Below are 24,995 nucleotides of genomic sequence, written 5' to 3'. Positions count from 1 at the left end.
GGTGGTAGGATCGCATCAGGAGTTTATGAAAGTTCTCTTCTGAGTGATTCAATTTCCTCACTAACGTAGAAGCCAGGTGGGCAAGTAAGAGTGAGAAGACATAAGAAAAGAGGAGCTGTATGAAATACTCATGAAAGAGGATGGGAGAGTGAATGAACATTTAATTAAAAATACAGGGTCCGGCAGAAGTAACACCATTGAGTGTGGTTGGTGGGGTATGGGAATGTGTCGCATGAGATGGACAGCAATTTGAACATTTCACTTGAAATGCCATATGGTGTGCTTGAGTGTGCCATTGTTATGTTACAGAATTGCATGCTTATGAGTTTGTAATAAAAGATTTTTATGTAATAAAAAGGGGCATTATTTGTGCAGATCCCTGTGTATTCCAGACAAGATCAGACATGTTTAGGGCGGTATGGCTGTAGACATGCTAAGCAAATGAAGTCAGCCAGAAAAAGTCAAGAACCATATGATATGTGGGATGTAAAGCTGAAAGCAGCAAATAAACAAACAAAACTCATAGACACAGACAGGAGTGTGGAAGTCACCAAAAGGAAAGGGGGGAGGGGGAGTAAAGGGAAAGGGGGTCAAATGGATGGTGACAGAAGACCTGACTTCGGGTGATAAACACACAGTGCAATATATAGATGCATCACAGAGCTGTACACTTAAGAATATAATTTTATTAACTCGTGTCACCCCAAGGAATTCAATAAAAATAAACACATATAGTAGTTTCCGTTATGTTGCATATTTTGGGTGAATTTATAATTTATTCATAAGCACATTTTTTTTCATCTTCACATCCCTTTGCATCTTTCCCTTTTTCTCATAACCAAAGCAGCTAACCCAGTGGCAAACCGACAGAAGAGCCAAGTGCAGAGGACGGGCTCCATCCTAGAGCTCTGAAAGCCACCTGGCATAACTAACGTATCTCTTTCTTTTCTGCTCCTGACATGATTGCATTTTTTCCCTCTCTGCCTCTCAACAGGGTGGTGGCGACTGTCCAGAAATGAGCATCGGAGCTATAAAGATTGCCTTGGAAATTTCTCTGCCCGGTTCTTTCATCTACGTTTTCACTGACGCACGGTCCAAGGATTACCGGCTCACTCACGAGGTGCTGCAGCTCATCCAGCAGAAGCAGTCACAGGTGAGTAGGAAGCATCCCGAATGTCCCACCTGTGTACAGCTGCGTGTGGGAGCTCGCCTCTCTTTGACTGTGCTGTGTGTGGCCCACGTCAGTAATTGCAGCTGTTAATGCATGTGTGCATTCCAATATGCATGTGTCATTTAACTTAGGCATGTAAGTGGATATGTGATACCTGTACTTAGTATATGAATGCCTTGTTTTTACACAGAGAAGAAATGATTTGGGGCTTGAGGTGCTTGTTACCTTGGTGCTCTTATAACCTGACAAACACATAGACCTAGCAAAAAGGCCTGTATCTACATTTTTACCTCCTATGTGCAGTCTTGTCAGAGTTAGAGTTACTCATGGTACTAGTTAGCTATTGCTGCATAACAAGCACTTGTAACTCGAGCATTCAACAGCGAGCATTACATTGTGTCTCATGTGAGCGGAGCACAGTAGAGCGTTACTAGGCTTGCTCACTTGCCTGTCTGGGGATAGTTTGTGTTTGGCTTATGTAGGCCTATCCCTGGGTAGCTTGGCTCTGCCTCACAGGCTTCTCAGCCTCTTATCTGCAACCAGGAAGTAGGCTGATATAGGTATGTTCTTCTCATGGACAAGGCAGAAACACCAGGGATCGAGTGGAAATACCCAAGGTTTCTTGAGTAGCAAGCTCAACACTAATAGAATGTCCGTTTTGCCTGATGGTACCAGCCAAAGCAAGTAGCATGCCCAAGTTTTGATTCAAAGATGACAAAATAAGCTTCATCTATTCAGTAAGAAGAACTTCAAAACACTTTGCAAAGTGCATGGATATGGGGGGGAATATATATATATTGTTACATGCCTAGTAATATGTTAACACATAATAACATATAATAGGTGCTAAATAAACACATACTGATTTCTGAAAACCCCTTAACTGTCTTCTTCTTTCAAAAACAAAGGTGGTGTTCGTGCTCACTGGAGACTGTGACGACAGGAACCACATTGGGTATAAAGTCTATGAAGAAATTGCCTCCACGAGTTCCGGCCAGGTGTTCCACCTGGACAAGAAGCAAGTGAATGAGGTGAGTGTCATACGGTCGATATGTGGGTCTGCTTTATCGCAGGCTGTTTTGCCACATTGGTTAGGCTGACCTAACTGTGGCAGATTTGATTTCACAAACAATTTGAAAACGAAAGGTTTTATTTTCCCAGGCCACAGGTCACTAAAGGGATTAAACCAATGGGGGAGAAGCATGGATTTATCTAGTATTAATTTCCAGATTGTATTATGCTATCCTAACAAATCATTTAGATTGAAACATAATATATTTAACATTTATTTAGTGGGACTTGAACATTTTTGTAGTTCTTGTTGCTTCAGAAGGCCAATTCTTATTTCTGATGCACAGTTTTTGGGTAACCACTAAAATGAGGCTTGCCTGGCATACCAAAGTAGAATGTGAAAAAGTTAGTTATTGAGCACAATTCTAAAGAACTTTCTAAGATTAAAAGTGAAAAAAACCCCATAACTATTACATAGTTTTCCAAAAACTTTTTTGATAATAAAAACTGTAACTTATATACTCGGAAAATCTTGATATTTTCTTTAAAAAATGTCAGAGATATGGTTAATTGTTCTGATTCTTTTTCTCCTTTCTGTTACCTTTCTTTGGCTTCATTTGTGATAAAAAAGTATTTATTTATTTGGCTCCCACTTAAGTTTCTAGGAATGTGCCACTGTAAAGATAAGGTTCTATGTAGGTATAACTCATGTCTGATTGATGTGGTCACTGTATCTAACAGGTTCTATTAATTTCAGGACAAACTCCTTTGTGTCTTGAATGTCCTCTTATAACCCGGGAGTGGTTGTCGCATCATGATGGAACTAATAGGACACTGCAAATTTCTAGAGTAAACAATCTAGCAAAAGCATTTTTTTTATCAACAGGCAATAGACAAACCTGGAAGGTCACTTTAGTGTAAAAATTCCTTTTCTTGGAAGAAACTGGCTTAGAGAGGGTCGTGGCTTGAGTCCACATTGTGTCCACGCAGAGATTCAGAAATGACCAGTTGGGCGGGGTCCGACGACTGCAGGGGAAGCCCTGGGCAGCTATTGTACCAGCATTTGCGTGAGAGTTTGGGAGCCTGGGAAGAAAAGAGTAGGGGAAGGGTGCAGGGCTCTCTCAGGAACCGGGTTTCCTGTCCCATCCCACAGACTGTGCTTGACCCTAAAGAGGGACAGGCTGCTGGTTGATGTCGAGCAGGAACCTGCGGCACAGTCAGTATTCCCAGCACAAAGTAGGGCGTGAGGGAGGAAGCGCGTCATCCTCTCTTGCGGCTGGCAGGACACCACCGCCCAGCTGGGGTGCTGTGAGGCTCTTCACTGGCGGTGGCGGTGGTGTTCAGCACACACAGGTGGGGTGCTGGTGCCAGCAGGTGATGCCAGGGTGGTTCCCAGCAGAAGGTGCTAGAGACAAGAAGCATGAAAAGAGACAGGCCGGCACCCAGGGCATGTGGAAGGACGGTTGTTTCAATCTGTTCGTGGGTGGTCAGGCATAGTTTGGAGATCCCCAGTACGAAGTGGGTGAAACTGTAAGAGAGAACCACAGCCATGACCAGGGCCCCAGAGCTAGAAAAAAGCATGGTGTGTCCTATGAATGCAGCTCCATTGACATCCAGGTACCCAGGGAGACTGACTTACGCAAAACTGCAAGTATTGTTGCCTTAAATGGAGAAAATACACCCCACAGAGGTACTTTATTTATTAAATAAGCGCCTCAATGCATAATTTTTATAGTTCTAATAATTTTCACAATTTCCAAAGAATTCACAGGAATAACAATTTATAAAAGTATGGCATATGTTGCATGAAATTTTATAGATATAGGTATATAAGAGAAATTTAACCCATTGGTTTGTTAGTAGTATTTCTCTCCCAGATCAATCATTAATTTATATTCTGATCTTAAAACGTAGCTTAAGGAGAAAAGGACTAGAGAGAAGCATGACGAAAATTTGTCCAGTTTTATAAAAATGGAGTTTGTTACAAATAAGAACGGGCCTTTAATTTCTCCATCAGTCCTAACGACTCCAACCCCCTTGCCAGTTGGATCAGGAAAGGTCATCTCATCTCCTTTGGCCCACGGAGACGCAAAGGGGATTGAGCTCAGGGTGTCTTGGACAAGTTCTCCTCTTCCAGAAATTGTCCTGCGTGGATGTGATTCCCAGACCTGACACAGGCATCCTCATGCAAGCCTGACATGAAACAGATACAAGTGGGGGAATAGAGGGCTGGGAAAATCCAAAAGCTTTGGTTTGAGTCCGCCCTCAAAGCCATCCTGCTGCTAAGTCTCCAGAATTAAGGACATAAACGACCTTTTTGCTGAAGCCGGGGTTGAGTACTCCGTTACCTAAAGATACGTGCATCCTAGCTGATAAAAAAATTATATTTCTTTGTGACATGGTCTCTCTAAGCCCCAACTGCCTTGCTTGTAAAATGGGGATAATAGAATTATCCATTCCAGAGAGTTCTCCTAAGATTAACTGAAAATGCATGTAAAATGTTCCACACACGGACTGGTGCTGGGTAAGTGCCTAGTAAATGTTCACGGTACCATCACAGTCCTTGGAAGGCTTGTGTTTTGCTTTCAAAGGGGGGGATGTTGGGCACTGTGTTGGTTAGAAACCAAATGGCTGGTTGCAACTGGAATATAAATCTGAGTGGGAGAGTCCGGGAAGAGGCTGGAGAGAGGTTTCCTTTCCCTGGGGTGGAGGAAAAGACACTGCGAAGGGGTCACTGGAACTGTGTAAGCCGTCACCGTTCCTTACAGCGAGCCATCGTGGTGGGAGATTTTGCCAACAAACGGCAGCGTGACAGGGTTAAAGTTGTACCTACAAAACTTTCAGTATATAATTTGGCCATTTTTCTTTTCTCGTTGTTCCAAAATTTTCCTGTGATATGGACATTACAAAGTCTGGGGGAACTGGATGTTGCAGGAGATACTTGTACATCTCATGGATGCAAACTCAGGGGGGCCACACACATTCTGGGCCCTTGCGTTTTCCTCACGAGCTGCTTTTCATCTGCTGAGTCTGAGGGAAACTGTCGAGTATTATGCTTTTTCCCTCTTAACATAGTTCATCAATTCCCTGACCTAGTGAGGGATATTTTTATATCGACTCTCTTGAGCTAACTTAAAGTTCTTTCCATCTGTTGTTTTTTTCTGTTTTCAAATAATGATTAAGTAGAAGATTTAGGTGTCTTTCATCTCTGTTTAACATGAAAGGGAAACCCAAGGAAAGATTAGTTGGCCGAGCGTGAGCCGTCTATAAATCATTGTATAGTGTTACATTTTAGGATCGCAAGTTAAGACACATCTCAAAAAAGGACTTAAACAGTTCCCTTTTGAAGATGAAAAAGGAACTGAATAGTCTTACTCCTCCATTCTCCGTAAGCTGGGTGATTGGCAGCGGTTTTCATGAATGCTTCCTTTGGTATAAGAAAAGTCCAAGTTTGGAATCTCAGAGTTACTCACAGATGTTATATTCTTGGGTCAAGGAAGCTCACCGAAAGATCCACTGTTGGCTAGCTCCTCGTCCCGTCTCATTTCCTGGCACCTCCTATCTCTTCCCATCCCACCAGAAGGTCGGAGACCGTGGAGGAGCCCTGCTGAGGAATTCCGCAAAGGCCAACACCCCAGGGCTCAGAGCTTGGGGGAGGAAGGTAGGGGATGAACCTGGAGAGACGAAATGAAGATGCCGACACGAGTGGCGTTGTGAAGAAGTTAAGACTCCAGACTCCGGGACCACGGCTCCCATTCCAGCCGCGTGACCTTCGATGGGTCCCTGGTTTTTCTGTGTCAGTGTCCTCGTCTGTAAAACGGGGAGAGTGATGGTGCCCACTTCGTGTGGTCGTTGTGTTGAGAACATAGCAACAATATGAGCTGCTGTTATTGTTGTTTAGTGATACGTGCTAGTCACAATATTCCAGCTACATTTTTAGATGTTTTTCTTAAAACGAGGAGGTACATATTCATTGTCTGCCTATGATGAGAATGCTAACATGAGAAACTGGGGCTTTAGAATGAGGGAGACCTGGGTTTGAATGACCTCTTTGCCATTAGCCGGTTGAACAACTTTGCTTAACTTTATCTAACTCCTCTGAGACTGTTGCTTTATGTGAAAAATGGCATATTCATGAACTCACAGGATGGTTGTGAAGGTGAAATAGAATAAGGAATACATATGGTCAGCTCAATAGAGTCCCAGGAGAATGGAAACACCAGCCTGGGGTTTCTTAGGACAGGAATGGCTCAGCTGCCAAAGAGAGTTCCGAGTTGATAATGGGTCCTATGAAAAGCTCAGAAGGAGAGGGGTATTTTGGTGAGCCCCCCACTCCTTTAGAAAAAAATACCGAAGGGAGAGTGGATTCAGAACTACTAAAGACTTTTGTAAGACTCTCAAACGTTTACAGTCCCCCTGCATTTGTCTTTTTCCTTATTTCAATCACAATAAAACCACTAAAAAGTGACAGGGTTTAACTGCTTATTTTGAGATAATAAGAACATCAGTAATAATCACAGTAGTATAGGTAACCCTTGCAGAATGCTGATGATGTTTCAGGTATTATGCTGAGGGCTTTCCTTGACTTCACAGGCCTACAGGCAATAGATAATTTTTTAAAGAATAAACTGTTTTTTCCCCCTAAACAAATGGAAACATAGTGACACATGGCTTCATTTAATCGTATTGCTATAAAGAACTAATAACAATAATGACATCATGAGATAATATACACTCCGTAGGAAAATAAATCCCACTCCCCGGTGAGTCCTGGAGCGTGTGCGTGTAGCTGCAGCTCATGTGAAGTGAGGAAAGTAGGCAGAGCCGGGCGGGCCCTGCACTGGGAGGAGGGAAGTGATGGGGGCCTGGGAAGCATCCCACAGTAAGCAACAGACAGGTCCACGGAGTTCTTCGGGAGGAAGGCACGGCAGGTGAACCTCTCTGCTCTCTGCTGTCTGCAACAGGAGTGCGGGCAGAGATAAAAAAAAAATCTTTGTTTTTTTCCGCTAAGGAATTCCAGTGCGAAAGGGGGACCTGAAGTCACTAGATATTTCCAAGGAAGTAGCAAAACCCCAGGGAAATGGAGTGACGGTCTTGCAGGCAATCCGCGAAAAATTCTAACAACCTAGCAATGGAAAGCCTCACGGAGTAGAGATCACTGGATATATGTCTCTTGTTAGTTTTAGGCTCGTTTTTGTTGGCGTCAGTACTGCTATTAGAAAAACTATAAACGTTGCTGGAGTATGAATTCGGCACAGTCTCTTCCTGCTCTTTTGGCTAAAAGCCACTTGCGACTAGGGTTAGAACCGAGAGTTTTCTGCATGTGCGCTTTTGAACAATGGATGCTCTGAGATGAGGCATCTGCCATTTGGTTTTCCCTTATTCCGAGTTTCACTCCAGACATTATTTCCAAAACATAACCTCACTCCTGACCTTGAAAAGAAGTAGAAACTGGTGTTTCCTCTGAAATTTGTAAATGTATCGGAGACCATTATTACCTTGTAGAAGGTTACAGGAAAAGTGTGGAAACGATGTGTAAATGTTTCCACTTATTCCTTCTTTGAATTCACCAATTCAATATTGAAAGTGGAGAGCCCAGAGCTCAGATTTTACAGTCTTAGGGATGTCTCTCCATCCTCAAACACACCAAAAAGGAGCACTTACCTGAGTTCTGGTGGATTCTTTCTTTCTCTGCTATTATGCAAAGAATGACATTATCCTCACACGTGTGTGGTGGGAGCTCTAATGCTGCAGTCACACCGTTACCGTCGCATCCCACGCTGCCTGGAGGTGCTTTCTAGGTCCCTGGTGTGGTTCAATGAAGCCATGTGCACATCACGTTTCCATTTGTTTAGAAAAAAACAAAACAAAACAAAACATGACGTCATTGGTTGTTTAAAAATTATTTGTTACCCAGTTTTTCAAAATGACACTTGCAGTGTGCAAAGTACATACTATTCCTTGCAAGTGAAGAAAAGAAAGATGGCTCTTCTCAGCAGAAGCCCGTGGAGGCAGAGAATCCGAGAGTCCAGCAGAGCCCCAGCAGTGTGAGGCCGTGGCGGGCGGGGGTGCGCTGTTTAAAAAGGTAAGTGCTGGAAGAAGACTGAGCACGTTTGCCTTCCGCTTCGTGCTTTCCTGTGTCGGCTCTGGCGACTGTTAGACGTGGTGGTGACGAACTGTGGCGGCGTGTTCTGTGAAGGTGGGAGGACTCATATCTCCAAAACAAAACTCACTGCCCACGAAAGGCAAGTTTCACCGTGAAAGTGTTGCCCCACAGTCCTTCATAAGACAATCCTAGTATGTGACCCCTGGTATTACTTGTCTTCAAAGTTCAGAAAACAGATGCAAACTACTCACTAAAGCTTCTTCCTGAAATACCACAAATGCAGAGAGAAAGGAGAAAGGAGCATATATAAATGAATGAAAGAATATTTCTTAAAAGAAAAGAAATGTTTTTTTAAGAGCAAATGTTAGCCAATAGGATACATGCATTCAACAGGACAAAAGAAACAGCAGAATAGGTACACCCGTTTACTTGGCTGCCTCTGTTTGGATTAGAAGCTGAAGAAAAGTACTGACTTCGACTAGGGGAGGTCAGCTTTAATAGAGTCAATCACATGCTTGCACAGCTAACTTGGGTTGACACATGTCTTAACTATCAAAAATGTAACAGTGTCAATCTCAAAGTCTTCGAAAAATTCCAACTGGCACTGGCTTGAGAGAGACTATCTAGTCCCCACACTTAGAGAGCTGGGTCTTTATTTTTACTGGAGTTGTGGCCGAAACAAAAGATTTGAAATGAGAGGAAAATGTCCCAAATGCTTGATCATGAAAACTGAAACAACTGTTTAACCACTGAAGTCACTGTGGTTACCATGTGACCATGATCCCTTGAAGAGCTAGCCCACCGGGAACCACAAAGGAGCACAAGAAAACATGAAGAACATCCCCAGCGTTGAAGCAAAGAAAATTCTACTGAGCCGTTTTCCCAGAGCATCAACTGTTTGGGTATTTCCTTTCATATTTCGTCTCTTTAAATTTTAAAGAGTCCTTTGAAAGTTTTTGTTTGTTTGCTTATTTAGAGAAAGCATATATCCGTGGTCAGTTAATAAGCATCTCTCTCTTTCACACTCTCTTTCTCTCTTTACACAGACACACAGCAGAGTATATCTGATCTAATAAAAACTAACACATCTAAAAGGCTATATGCCTATTGTTTCCAAAAAGTTAGTAGTTGCATTTTGCAAAGCTTTTAAATTATTGTTAAGAAAGGAGTTATAGTTTAATGATCTAATCTAGGAATTAGTAGGGACACATACAGTAAGAATTATTTTGTGTGTGAAAATCAAGTGAGATCACATGTTCAAAGTATTTTGGGAAGGATCTAATTTTTTAAAGATTGTTTACTTATTTTTAGACAAAGGGAAAGGGAGGGAGAAAGACAGGGAAAGAAACAGCAAAGTGTGATTGCCTCTTGCACGCCCCCTACTGGGGACCTGGCCTGCAACCCAGGCATGTGCCTCCACTGGGGATTGAACTGGTGACCCTTTGGTTCGCAGGATGGTGCTCAATCCACTGAGCCACACCAGCCAGGGCTAAAGGATCTAATTTTACATCTTGGGGAGAAGAATATTGCAATTGTAGTTGCTTCTTTCTCAAAAGGTTCTTGAATATCTAGGTTTTGGGTCAGTCTGACCAAGAGATTTGTATGCCTAGGATATCAATGGTCAGTCCTCTGTCTATCACAGAAGGGGGGGAAGGAAAAGGTCTGGTTGCTATGCCTTTTCTCTGGATCAAGAGGTGCCTACTGCCAGTATTTTCCTTGAACAGTGATAATTTAATAAATTAGCCCAAGGTAATTAGCTGTTGCTAAGCCCTAGACATAGCAGAGTTGCTATTATTTTCTGATTTTCTTCTTTTGATTATCTACTCAGGGGTCCTGTTATATAATTACTATTCACAGGAAAGAAAAAGCCATACCTCTTGTACTACACACAGTAGATGAATATTATTCTGAAGTTGCAAGAGAAGATTTGGCTAGTACCTGTGGCAGAAATAACCGTGTCAGTTGAAAGTAGCTTAATGCCATTGCAGAAAACACACTGACTTTGTTTTCTGAGAAGTGGTTTAGGGATTCCATACATAAAGAACGAAGAAAGCTGTAGGCCGTGTTCTCAGTGTTTCTGTGTGACAGGGACCCACCGTCAACTCTGGAGACAGGAGGCTTGTCTAACGAAGTGGTAAGCAGTTCCATGGAGACGCTGCATTGCAAAAGCCATGCAAAAGCCAAATATATATTACGATGTATTCTTATTTGCTTCAATATAAATAAAAAATGTTCATTAAAGGCTGTGTAATTTTTACTTCTTATTTTGCAGTAGCAAAGAGGAGATGAAAGAGTTAAAAGAGTCAAAGTTAGGGAAGTTTTATTTAAGAAATTTCCTTATGACCAAGGGTAAATAAATGGAAACAGAATCCATGCTTCATATATTTTCCAGGTTTCCTTAAACATCCCTAGAATGGACCAATTGTAATAGGGTTATAAAAGCAAGATCTTTGAGAGATGGTATGAGCTACTTCTGAGACCTCCCTTATAACATTTTGGTTATGATTTGGCTTTGTGACAAAGATTACAAATGGCTTTTCTCTTTCTTGCCACTGGCCCCAGAAGAAAAGTGTGCTTTTAGGTCATTTACTATATAATTTAAACAGTTTTAGAGTGAGTGAATGGGTAAAGAGAAGGTAAAAAAAAAACCCACACCTTTAAAATCCTTACTTACAATTTTCAATAGACACAAATAATTTATTTTCAGAATATTATTGTTGAGTTGTTTTATCACCTTTTTAGATTATAAACTTAGAAAAAGACATGTGGTATGGTTGAACCATTTAAAATTTAAATATTAAAATCTTTTTAATTGTATTTTTTTTCTATTACCATTTAGTCCCCTTATACCCCTCCCCACCACAGTGTCCACACTGTTGTCTGTGTCTGTGAGTCCTTCTTCTCCTTTGTTCAATCCCTGCCTTGTGAATAGGCAGAAAGTCTCCAGGAACTAGGGAACCCGTTTGTGAAAATTTGGCCACTCTTCATTAAAATAACATTTGTTAAATTAACAGATTAACTTAATAATATAATAGTGCGTAAAACAGTTTTAAACAACAAATTAATATAACAAGTAATTAAAATGATCATTACTTCAAATAATGTTTATTAAAAATACATATCTGAGTCCTGGCTGGCGTAGCTCAGTGGATTGAGCACAGGCTGCGAACCAAAGTGTTGCAGGTTCTATTCCCAGTCAGGGCACATGCCTGGGTTGCAGGCCATGACCCACAGCAACCACACATTGATGTTTCTCTCTCTCTCTCTTTCTCCCTCCCTTCCCTCTCTAAAAATAAATAAATAAAAATCTTTAAAAAATACATATCTGGTAAGATTGAAGTTTTAAAAATACATTAATTTATTTACATATATATGTGTATTTCTAGAAAAAAAATTAAAAAGTCACACCCAAATATGTTGATGGTAATACCAAATAATACAATTATAGGTCATTTTAACATTATTTTCTTTTATGTGTTTTCTTGACTTTTAAGATGAATGTGTATTCTTTTTAAAATAAAGAACACAATGAAGGCATTTTCAGTCAACAAAGAAAATTCCAAACAGACCCCACATCTGTATGGGGTGGATTTATAAGCACGGCCCTGTGCTGTGAGCTCTGGGGGTGCCAGGATGGATCGATCACACATAGACCTTCTGTCTCAGGTTGTCAGGTTTTGGAATCTGGGAGGAGAGAGATCAAAGTCTCCCCTATCTAAAAGCAAAATGAAAACCCAAACTCCACATTCTAACTTTGCTTCTTCCTCAAGTATAGGGCTTCTAAGTTCTCAGCTGGGAACTCTGTAACAAAAGATCAATTAATAATAAAGAAACAAAAGTTTATTAACATGTATGCCTCATGCATATGTGGGAGACACCGCAGGAAAAAGGTAGTAACTCTTGGAGATGGTTAGAACTTAGGCTTACAGAATACCTCTTCAGCTCAGGACAACGGAAAGGCGTGGGGGAGGCCAGTTTTGGGTAGATGACCAGGACAAGGGCAAGTTTTGTTATGCAGATTTAAGCCAGAGTCTAATCCTGTATCTGCTGTTTCTTAAAATAATTGGCTCAAATGGATCCTTGCGCCACACAGGCGTGTGTTATGGCAGCCTATGCTGTCATCCTTCGGAAGCCCTTCCAGACCTGTTCACAATCGCGTTGATTTGGCACGTCCGCTAGCCGACGTGGTCTCCTCTGTACACACATTCTGTGTTCAGGCCATTCTTGCTGCTGACTGTCCTTTCCCCTCAGCTTCGGAATTTCTTGTTTTCCTTATATAATAACCAATATGAAGAGTGGTAGTTTTAGAAAAATAAATATCCAGAGGTATCAGAGAGCCATTAGGAATTTGGCACACAGGTTTACTTTATAAAGGGGAGTTGACACATGACAACAAGACTTGTCATGGTGACATCTAAATTGGCATAGCCTGTTGGAATGGAGAAAGTCAGTGGATCAGTGAGGAATGTGTAACACTTTACTCTTTTTTAATGAAGTAATACTGTCTTATGCAATGTATTTAAGTAATAAAACCACGAATAGGGAAATAGACAAAAGGACTGATTTGATTTGTGAATAAATATGTTTTTTATCTTTTAAAAATAAACAACTTGTCTTGAATTTCAGTTATTTTTTAGTAATAGAAATGCTACAGGAATAGGTAACCTGATCCTGGATTCCTGGAATTTTTTGTTTTGTTTTTCTAAAATATCTTCTATTTTTGTTAAAAATGTAGAATAAGACAGTGCTGAATCCATAATTTTAGATAAATGTCATTTATTAATTCAACCTACAATATCAAACAGAAGAAAGGTCATTTTCAGATGAAGTTTCCAAAGCAAACACAGTAAGAATAGCCAATTTAAAAACAAAACAAAACACTTTGTACTTTCCCCCTAAACTTACCCTGCATATTTTTGCAGCTTCAAAAATATTTGGATAAGTCTTTTAGTATTTCTTCATTTCACTCATTCCTTATTACTTTCTCTTTGAGATGGGGCCTGGAGGTTGAAGTGCAGACTTCCACTTCAACTTTCTCTTCCGTAAGAGAACTGCTCTTTCAGAAACGTCTAGCTTAAGCAGATGTGCGAAAGACTAGAACCCGAATGGAAAACCTTTCCATTGTCAGACTCAGTAACTTTTATTTCGAGAAGTTTAAACTTATTTTTATTTTAGATTAGTGCTGACATGTTATTTTAAAAGGCACATGAACCTACTCTGCTAGAAGGTTTGACCGTGAAGACTTCTCAGACACGCGCTGACTTCTGCACCCGTGGAATGAAGCAAAGCGTCCTCCCGCCTGGAGAGAGGGACCCTGGGAGCCGAGATGAACCTCCCTGAATAAATGGAGGGAGCGCTCCTGGCTTCTTATTCCCTACCTGAAAGGATAAGAAGCAAATGAATACATGTCCCTTGCGCCAGTGTCAAAGAAATGAATCAGTTTTTTTATGTATAATGTTATTCTTCGATTATGCAGCGAAATGATTTTGAGCTATGCTTTAGGACACAGCCTAAGTGTCCATCAGCAGGTGAATGGATAGAAAAAGTGTAGTATGTGTCATATGTATGTGTCATATGAACATACATACATACCGTGGAATATTGTTCAGTCATAAAAAGAATGAAATCTTGGCATTTACACCATGGATGGCACTTGAGGGCATTGTGCTAAATGAAATAAATCAGGCAGAGAAAGACAAATGCCACATAATCTGATCACTTATATATGGAATCTAAAAACAAAATAAAACACAAACCATAGATACAAAAGTTCATAGATGCAGAGAACAGACTGGTTGTTGCCAGAAGTGGGAGGTGAGGAGTGGGCAAAAATGGGTGAATGGAGTTAAAATATACAAACTTCCAGTTATGAAATACACAAGTAATGGGGCGTAATGTATGGCCTGGTGACTATACTTAATAATGCTATGTTGCATATCTGAAAGTTACTAAGAAAGCAGATCTTAAATTTCTCATCTCAAGAAGAAAAAGAGTTTGTAACTATGTATAGTGATGAGTTTAAATGGAATTATTATGGTGAGGATTTCACTGTGAAAACAATGATCATTATGGTGTATATCTGAAACTAATATAATGAGAAATGTCAATTATACCTTAATTAAAAAAAAACTGCTGCCCTGGCTGGTGTAGCTCAGTGGATTGAGTGCCAGACTGCAAACCAAAAGGTTGCTGGTTTGATTCCCAGTCAGAGCACATGCCTGGGTTGCGGGCCAGGTCCCCAGTACAGGGCATGTGAGAGGCAAAACATACATTGATGTTTCTCTCCTCCTCTTTCTCCCTCCCCTCTCTCTAAAAATAAATAAATAAAATCTTTAAAAATTCTATAAAAACAAGATTTTATCTTTAACCTCTGGCACCCCCCCCCTCCCCGGGCTTCATGGTGCTTGTTTGGAGTAGGTGTTGGGAGCTCTGAAGGTCAGCTTTGCTCCAACTTCTGCTGGAACATTTCCGCCTTGACCTCTGTTCTGCGTTTCTTTCTGCGTAAGATGTGATTTGACAGAGGGTTCTGCTGAAAGAAAAAGAAGTTTGAAGACCATCGATATGGGTTATTAATTGCCACTGAAAAATGAAATAGTTTGGGATTCATTTATGTAAAATCACTATTCTGGAAGTCACTGCTTTCCAGCTTCTGAAATTGGAATACGAAGGATGATAAAGATAGCATTCAGTATCAGGGATTGAATTATCAACTGAAGCCTATTTTATAATCTTTTTCTCTGATGCTAATGCTAGCATCAGCTTGAGCCTTCAGTGATAAGAAATAGTTATTTATAATGCATTTAACTCTTCAAAGCACAGAAGAAAACCTGTGCTCGTGTGTGATAAAAATCAAGGGCTAAACAAATACATGTTTCATCTGTATCTGGAGAAGGAGAACATTCACAAGCTGTCGAAAGGTAGAGTCCTCCTTTTCCAAAGCTCTTCTTAAATCCTTGTGCCCACCTGAATTAACATTTCCTGTCTGCATGTGCACTCTCCTACTCCTCTTCTCTCTGAAGTAGTGCCAGGTTATGAGCTGCAGAGGGCAGGGGTGTTGTCATAAACACTTCCAGCATCTTATTCTACCTTGGTGTTCAATTACTATTATTTCTGAACTATGAGTGAGTGAGTGAATCACAGTACACACACACACACACACACACACACACACACACATTTGGTCTACTTCATATGAACAACAAGAAAGCATGCTTTTGGCATATTTATCTTTGTCTTCTTATTGATACTACTAATATTTCCATGTTCTATATACTCACAAAATACTTTTAAGCCAGTATTACCGAGGTAGTTTGCATTGTCAAGAATGCTTCCATATGAAGTGTGCACCTTGATGAAATTTGACAAATTTCAACACCTGTGTGACCACCACCACAAACATAATGGGGAACATGTCCATCGCCCTTCACACTTCCCTTGTGCTCCTCCAGGCAATTCCGTCCCTTGTCCTTCCGTCTGTCAGCCACCGGCTTGTGTTTCATCACTGCATTAGCTTCATCTTTTGTAAAATTTCATGTAAATTGAAAATATGTCTAGCTTTTTTATTTAGTTTAATGTGTTTGAGATATACCCACAAACTGTTGCTTCTGGTAACTTAATGCTTTTAATGATTCAACTAATTAATTCTTATCTTTTTATTTAGCACATTCGATTTTATGGATATACCATGTTCATTTATCCCTTCTGTTGTCAGTCACCTGGGTGGTGTCCATTGTCTGTCTATTTAGTTAAAATTACTTTGGACATTGCTGTATCTTTGTGAAGACGTATTTTTTCATTTCTCTTGAATGAATAATTGAAAGTAAAATCGCTGGGTTGTGTGTAGGTGTATATTTAACTTTATATAAAACTACTAAGCTATTTTTCAAAATAATGATACTATTTTTACATTTGAACCAGTAACGTATGTGTCCCAATTGATCTACATTCTCACAGACACTAGGAATTGACAATCTCTTTGATTTTAGCTACTCTATGAGGTGTACTTTTATTTTGTGGTTTTAATAACTAGTGATGTGGAACATTTTTTCATGAGATTATTGGCAATTTTTAAATCTTCTTTAGTGAAGTGTCTGTTCAAATCTGTTGCCTAATTTATTGGGCTGTCTTTTCTGTTGATTTTCTAAAAAATTGTTAAAGATTTTTGTTTTCATTTTATGAGGGATGTTAGTCTATAGTGTTTTTTAATGCAATGTTTTTGCTGACTTTAAAATCAAAGAGGAATGAATGATCCACGGACATGGACAACAGCATGGGAATTGACAGGGAGCAGGCAGAGGGCTGGGTGGAGGAGGGCAAAGCAGGGAAGGTTGGGGCAGCTGTAACAGAATGACAGTAAAAGTGATTTAATGAAATTAAAAAATAAAGTCAGAGTGATGATTGTCTCAAAAAATGAGTTAAGAAATGTTTCCACTCTTCCGTTTTCTAAAAGAAGTTGGAGAAGATTGATGTGTAGTTTTTCTTTATATATTTAATAGTCATTACCACTATAGCCATCTAGGTAAGGAGATTTTACATGGGAAGGTTGTTAATTATGAATCAGCTTCTCTAAACATGGCTTATTCAGAGTTTCCATTACTTTTGCATATGCTTTGGGAAATCATCTATCAAAAACCTTGTCTGTTTTATCTGACTTATTGAATTTATTGACAAAAAAAGTCTTTTGAGAACAGTATTGCCTTATTCTCATTTTACTACCCAGGGCATCAGTAGAGATGGCAGGCACTTTTTTATTTCTGATACGATTTTGTGTACACTTTCTGTCTTTTGCCTGATAGTTGAATCAAGTGGCTGTCACACTTTAACATTTATTTTAAGTAGACAGCTTTTGTTTTCATTGATTTATTTCTCTTTCTCTTTTGTCTGTGTGATTGCTTTCTGTCCTTTGTTTTTTCTTCTAACTTTGTATTTAATTTACTCTTTTCAAATTTCTGAAGTTAGAAGATTAGATCATTCATTTTCTTTGAGATCTTTGTACTTGTTAATACATGCATTTAATGCTATAAATTGTTCTGTGAGCATAGCTTTAGCTGCATTCCAGGAATCAGGATCTTTTGTGTTTTCATTTGTATTCAGCTTAAAATACTTTCTGCTTCCTTTGTGCTTTTTTCTTTGATCCATGAGTTATTTAGTAGTATGTTCTTTAATTGCCAGTTATTTGGAAATTTTCCAGAAACTTTTTTGTAATAGCTATCTAATGTAATGTCATTATGATAAAAATAGGGTTTGTAGGCTTTATTTGAAAGTTGTTGCTACTTGTTTTATGGCTGACATAGATCCATGTGCACTTGAAAATATATCATGTGTATTTTTCTGTTGAGTGAAGTGTTCTATAAATGTCAGTTAGCTACAATCATTTATAGTATTTTCACATTTGTATACTGCTGATTTTGTGTCTACTTCTATCAGTTACCAAGAGAGATGCTAAAATCTACTTGTGTATTTGTCTACTTGCCTCTTTAGTTTTGTTAGGTCTTGCTTCATGCATTTTGAGGTTCTGTTATTTCATATAACCACATACGTAGGCCTGTATATTGTCTTTATACTGTTGAGTGTTAGATTTTATTGTGTTCATTTAAAGATTGTGGGACTTTATATGACAGGGATTTGAGTTACTTCTGGATTTGGCTGATCCTTAGAAGCTTGTTTTTAAGCTCTTCAACAGTAGGTTAAAATAATGCCTTTATTCTAGAGATAATTGAGTAAGGGTTGGGGGTGTCTACTGATTTCACCATGAATTCAACAAGTTCTCTCCACTCTGGATGAAAAGAACCCACATAATTACTGTGATCTCTAGCGATTTTTACCTTACTTATCCTGAGTCATTTTTCTTTTGTAGGAAGTGGCTCTCTCCTGTCCTTCAGGGTTTTAACCCACACGTGCACAGATTGTCATTTAGGCAAAGATGCAAGAGGCCCCCTGTGCAAAGACTGGGTCTTTTTGTTTTCATAGCTCTCTCCTCTCCAGAATTTTTTCCTTAAAATTCTAGGTGCTTCATCCACTCTAAACCTACATCCATGTCTTCTCAACTCAACCTTGATTTCTAGGCTGGACATCGCCTCCAGCCAGAAACCCTGGGCTCCTCTCCTCTCATTCATTTGTCATCTCTTACGGATCATAATCCTTTGCTATTTTTGGATTGTGTTTAAAAATAGATGATTTCTCCATTGCCTAGAGCTTTCAGTTGTCTCGGGGGGAGCAATTCCTGACCTGGTACTCCCAATTGGAACAAAATTGATTTGAAAGTGTCTGAAGCAGATTGCTGTGCCGATCAGTCAGACAAACACTGTGTGTTTTGGAAAGCAGATAGTGCTTCAGAGAATGTTTGAGAGAGGGCCAGGGGGAGGGGGGCGGGGGGCAATGGAGGCAACAGAGAAGAGCGTGATGCCTCAGAATTAGTTAGAGCTGGTTTACCTTATCGTGTCATAGGATGATAATTCTGCCAGAAACGACTTAAAGAGTGGCATTTATTGTTTTGAAGAATTCAAACATTACAGATTTTGCAGAGAAAAAGATGCAAATTATTCGTGTGAAGTAGTCAAATAGGCTAGGTATTAACAGAAGACTTAGAATCTTAAAATGTTATAAAGTCGAGAATTAATGAGTAAGGAATAATATGTCACTGATAAATTTTTAAGAATGGTTTATAATAATCAATGAAAAGAGCCAAATCAGACAAGCCTTTGTTTTGTATTTTATCTGGTAGTAGTGCTTGCCTGCCAAAAAACTGGGAAGAGCGTCAGGAATTCCAGAGGATCAAAAGTTACTGAAGGATTTATGGGTTCGGTATATGAGAAAAGGGTATTCATTATTCTTAAGAATGAAGATACATTATTAAGTGACTTCATAAATGTGAAGATAATATACAGAAGATGAAGATAATGTCTTAAACAAATAGAGAAAAGAACAAAATACAAACAAGGAACTGCAGTTTGCTTACATAAAGACATGCAGACATAAAGGTCGTGATGACATAGCTTTTGAAAATCATCACACACCTACCGGCCTCTCTCGTGAGAGTTGTAGGCATGACAGAAGCAGAGGGCTGGATAATCTGATTCCATCCTGTCCCATAGGTAAATAGTAAGTCTTTTATTGTTAGCTGTGTTTAAAACCACCTCATTTACTTTTAAGTTATGATCAATCTCCCAAATATTTTTTTTCTAACCCACCAGCATGATTCCACTACATGTCACTATCATAAAGGACTATGTTCTTATATTCAGTCCTCTAAATCCAGTCTCTTGTAGTATAGGCTTAGCTCTTATTGCTCTAAGGTTTATAAGAGCAAGTGTATGTCTATAACTAGATAGATGAGAAGATTTTGAGCGAGTAGATCATTTTATTTCCCAATGGCAGACACATTATCTCCTTGAATTATGTCTACTGTGAGTGAAAGAGGGACAATAGCCAGTCTTCTATCCTCCAATTCATAAAACTTCCAAGAAAAAATTGATTCTAGTTTTCTTTTTTGCTTTGCAGGTAATTCTGTGTCCTGTAGCACTATGGCTTAAGAAAATGATTCCATATCATGCATGTGATGCCAAATTTAATTTGAAAGTAGTCTCCTTACAGCTTTGTAGTCATTCTGTAAGGATTTACCAGTTGGAAATCTACCTCAGTGGAGAAACGGCCTGAGTGCTCATTGTGTACCTCAGATTCATTCTAAAGACAGATAATCATCATTTGTGTAACTCAGTGATGAAGACTACACAGACTTTGCCCCATTTCATTAAGGAAAGCAGTTTACTTAGTGTTTTAAGCCTTAATGTTAGTATAAAGATTATAAACACTTGAGACTCTGTGTCCTACATGAGTTATTGGAAGAAAACTAGCTAGTGGGTAAAAGGGGATGGAGATAGAAATAGACAGAGGTAAGAGAAACCCAATTCCTTTTATTTATTTATTTATTATCATTATTTTTTTAGAAGTGAGAAATTTATTTTTAATTTTTCCTTCACAGTGAGGATTTTTTCTTTCTTTCTATTTTTTTAATTTTAATCATTGTTCAAGTACAGTTTTCTCCCTTTTACTCCCGATCCAGCCCACCCACCCAACTCTCCCACTTCCCTCCCATTACCACCCTCCCCCTAGTTTTTGTCCATGTGTCCTTTAAATTTGTTCCTGTAAACCCTTCCCATTCTCCCCTGAAATTCCCTCTTCTCTCCCCTCTGGTCACTGTCAGCCTGTCCTCTATTTCAGTGTCTTTGGTTATATTTTGCTTATTTCTTTGTTTTGTTGTTTAGGTTCCTGTTAAAGGTGAGATCATATGGTATTTGTCTTTCACTGCCTGGCTTATTTCGCTTAGCATAATGCTTTCCAGCTCCATCCAAGCTGTTGCAAAGGGCAGCAGCTCCTTCTTTCTTTCTGTTGCATAGAATTCCATTGTGTAAATGTACCATAGTTTTTTGATCCACTCATTTACTGATGGGCATCTAGGTTGCTTCCAGCACCTAGCTATTGTAAATTGTGCTGCTATGAACATCGGGGTGCAAAGGTTCTTTTGGACTGGTGTTTCAGGGTTCTTAGGATATAGTCCCAGTAGTGGAATTGCAGGGTCAAAAGGCAGATCCATTTTTAGTTTTCTGAGGAATTTCCATACTGCTTTCCATAGTAGTTGTACCAGTCTGCAGTCCCAGCAACAGTGCACTAGGGATCCCTTTTCTCCACAACTCTCCAACACTTGTTGTTTGTTGCTTTGAGAAACCCAATTTCTTACATGCTGAATGATTTACCGTCATTCATGATCTAAATGGAACTAACATTCAACATACACAGGTTAGTCGGTAAATATGCGAGAGGTTCTTTAGTTAGGTATTTAGAACCTTTAGGTCTTAAGAAACCTGAGGATAAAGCTTGAATGAATCTTTGTGAAAAGAAGATTCATTATATTTCTCGTTATAAATCATTTTTATTCATCTCATATTTATTTCTCATTATAACTCTTTTTATTCATTATCACTCTACTCATCTCTATTATTTGCACCAGCTATATTTATAGATTATAGCTTGCACACAATGTATAATATTTCTAGCTCAAACACATGTTGAAATTTCCAGTCTTAAGTCAAATGTTTCATTGAAAGAAGAAGAACAGGCACATAGTTTCTTTTTAGGAAGCTGTAGTTACTATAACCTCAAGTTTAGTTTTACATATGGAATGCATCATGAAGATAAGTGTGGAAATTTTTATTTAGTGCCCTTTCAAATGTCAGCACTGCAGCCCGGGTCTTCATCACCTCACACCTGTATTACTGCAATCATTTCTTCCTTCCCTACTTCTGTGTTTTCCAGTCGAAACCAGTAAGATAAATTTCTTCAAACATCACTTCAGTCCTGTCTGGTCCCTGTTCTAAAAACCGTCTCTTACTGCCAGTTGAGTGGTATCCAAATTGTTTTTGTTGGAATTCCATCCTCTCTATAATCTGGCCTCACCTTGCCATCCAAATGCTTCCAGATATTTCCCAATGCCCCATTCCGCACTCTAATTAGTCTATCTCCCCTCTGCCCTGATGCAGTGTTGAGTGAGTGCTTTGCTGCCTCTGCACTTCTGCTTCTAAAGCTTCTTAACCTGGAATAACCTCACCTTCCAGCGTTCAATTCTTTACTTTTCACCTTTCGAGGACCTCCTTTTGTCCCACTGATTCAGGAATCCTTCCTGGAGTATGCCTGCCAGGTGGACCCTTCGCTAATTTGACCACTGTAGTACTTCTTTTCTATTATGACACATTTCTCACCCATTCTAAGAGGCATTTTACAGAAATAAAAACCATGTGATATCTTTTAAATGGAACTTATTTTACAATCACTGGCATGTCCTAGATTGATTAGAAGTGTTTTTTTTCTTTCTAATTGGCAAGTAAAATAATAGTGTATGTATCTTAGAATTTATGGTATCTTTTTTTAATCTTTTTTTAAAGATTTTATTTATTTATTTTTAGAGAGGGAAGGGAGGGAGAAAGAGAGAGAGAGAGAAACATCAATGTGCGGTTGCTGGGGGCCATGGCCTGCAACCCAGGCATGTGCCCTGACTGGGAATCGAACCTGCGACACTTTGGTTCGCAGCCTGCGCTCAATCCACTGAGCTATACCAGCCAGGGCTAAGTTTATGGTATCTTAAGAGTTGGGAAATCAGCATGTGTACCATTACTTACTGTTTTCCAATGGCTCTAGGTGTGTCCGGTGTGTTGCCTGGCATTAAAATTTTTACTACCATGGAAATCTTTTCTTTATTTTTTTCTGTCTTTTTAAAAATACCTTAGAGTTCTAGCTATATAGTTGGGTTTCTTGAATTTAATTAGTGAAGTTTTATCTTAATTAATTTAAACTTAATAAATATAATGAAAATACCTGGTTAGGAAAGTGCCTTGGGGAATTATTGTTAATTTCTTTTCTTTTATCTGGGAGTTTTCGTTGAAGTATTAGATACATACAGGAAGTGAACATAAAAAATGCAGGTTAACACATTTTCACAGATTCAGCCACCCTGAGTAACGAACACCAAGGTTAAGAAACAACACACTGCAGGACCCCAGACACCCTTCTTCCGTCCATTTCCAGTGACGAGGGTAACTATTACACTGGCCTTGAAAAGGATACGTTAGTTTGGCAAGTGACATCCTTTATTCTAGGATGTGCCTGTTGTTGTGCATGTGTTTTAGTTTCTCCCGGTTAAATATCTGGGACCAGGAATGCTGGGTCACAGAGTTTGATAAACTCACCTTCACTAGATACCACCTGTGTTCCAAATTTGATTCCATGCACAGTTTCACCAGTGCTATGTAAGAATCCAGGCTAACTCTTAGCAGCATTTCTTACTGTGTCTTTGCCAACATTTGGTATTCTCTTTTTCATTATTTTAGCCTCTTTGGTGAATGTGTATGGTATCATTCTAATTTTTTTGTAAAGATAAAAATGCTTTCAGAAAATTTTCTGGATTTTCCTTTAGACATGTGACAGCCACTTAATATGAGCACTATAGGTTGAGCTGTAGGGATTCTCATAAAATAATTACCGAAGCCGTACCCGTTACTTATTTTGGGTATTTGCCTGAATGCCTGCATGTAGTTCAATGCCTGCATGACTCATAAACTCTGGATTTAGGACTATTTCTGGTGTTGTCTTTCTGGTGCCATTTAACTAAAGCCATTTTTGTCCCTGTGAAAATTATTGACCATTATATTTAGTTTCCACAGTTATGTATTTGGAGATCTCTCCAAAGAGTCAAGAATTACTTATGTTAATTCCTGGGAGATGGGACAATTTAACCAACATTTTGTTCATTACCTCTTTGGATTAATATTGTTATTTTTTGTTTGTTTGCAAATGTCTCTGATTAATGCCAGCATTGTTTTATGGGTAGATAAAGTTAAAATTAAACATTTGAGCCCATTGATGCTATAACTAATATCTATTGAGAATATATGTTGCAAATGAAAGGCACGGTTTGAAATCTGTGTATTTCATCTCTACTGAACTAATATTTCTCATTGATTTTTCATATGTTCTAAGATATTCTGAGTGCTTCAAGTATTATATAATTAGCCTAAAATTCCATTTCTCTGCCCCGTGATTGATGAGAGAAACAGTGTGGTCACTTTTCTTGCCAATATTCTTTCCTACTCATGTTCAAGCCAAGATATTTGGTTTCTTACTAAATCATAAAGCTATATTTTTAATTGCTGTAAAATCAGAGATGCTGACTTCAGTATATTTAACTTGAGAATTCTGTGCCGATTGTGTGGCTAATTACCATAAAAATTAATTATGCCTCAGAAACGAGAGAGGTGTACTCCCTCTTTCTGTCACAGTGATCCATTTATAGAACTTGGCCTTGGGAAACAACCAAGGGATCAGTGCAATAGTTTTGTGAAACCGTGATCAATTTCCACCTCTTTCTTCTGTGGTCTGGAAGCCCAAAGTGCTGAGTTCAATCAGTCTGTGATGGATGGCATGTTAAGCGCCTCTGACTGAATGAGCATGTGTAAGACCTGTTTTCCATAGGCCCTGGGCAAGGAATATTTAGTTTTGGGATTTACCTTTTCCTCTGGAATGCTGGGCACTGATGACCTGTAAATGGCTGCATTTGACTTGTCTCCCAACTCCTACCTTAAGTACCTTATTATAATCTCATGTAATAATTAAAAAAGCTGCTTAAGGACATGAACTCTAGTTTCTTTAGTATTCTGGAATGTCTACTAGATGGATGAGTACACAGGAAGTGTTCAGAGATATGCTCTGAAATAAAAAGGCCTAAAACTATATGTTGTGTAATCCTAATTATGTGAATAATCTATGTGTATCTCACACACAAACACACACAAATGCACGAATATGGGAAGAAATACCCAAATATCGAAGAGTGATTATTTGCAGGTTGTACAAGAATGGGTGTTAATTATTTTCTTATTATATAATTGTCTCTTTTTCATTTTTTAACATAGCATATATTACTCTTAGAAGAAAAAGTTTTAATATGAAATTTGAAAATACAATGATAATATGAAGTAGTTTATCTAGTTCATGTTAGTTACAGGAACAGCAGGACCCTTAGAACTGACTCCTTAAACCTTCTTGGTTAAACTTTATATTGGTGTTATATAATTGATACAGAAGCAGGATGCTTCTAATTGCTCCAATATGTAAATCAGCTTAATAGTTATGAACAGAACAGTTTTGTAGTCATTCTAT

The 24,995-nt window shown here is 39.0% G+C and overlaps 1 protein-coding gene across 3 annotated transcripts in view; it reads left to right on the top strand.

The window, feature by feature from the left end:
* Positions 1-24,995, top strand: part of HMCN1 (hemicentin 1) — a 397,788-nt gene that overhangs the window by 112,099 nt on the left and 260,694 nt on the right. For all 3 annotated transcript variants that reach the window (XM_036015314.1, XM_028530624.2, XM_036015318.1), the window contains exons 3-4: positions 995-1,153; positions 2,080-2,202. In XM_036015314.1, coding sequence (XP_035871207.1) covers positions 995-1,153; positions 2,080-2,202 — 282 coding nt within the window. The remainder of the gene's footprint in view (positions 1-994; positions 1,154-2,079; positions 2,203-24,995) is intronic.

The sequence above is a fragment of the Phyllostomus discolor genome, chromosome 14 (genome assembly GCF_004126475.2).
Source record: "Phyllostomus discolor isolate MPI-MPIP mPhyDis1 chromosome 14, mPhyDis1.pri.v3, whole genome shotgun sequence".
Classification (NCBI taxonomy): Eukaryota; Metazoa; Chordata; class Mammalia; order Chiroptera; family Phyllostomidae; genus Phyllostomus; species Phyllostomus discolor.
The sequence above is the reverse complement of the archived record's forward strand: the minus strand, read 5'-3'. Positions and strand labels throughout refer to the sequence as shown.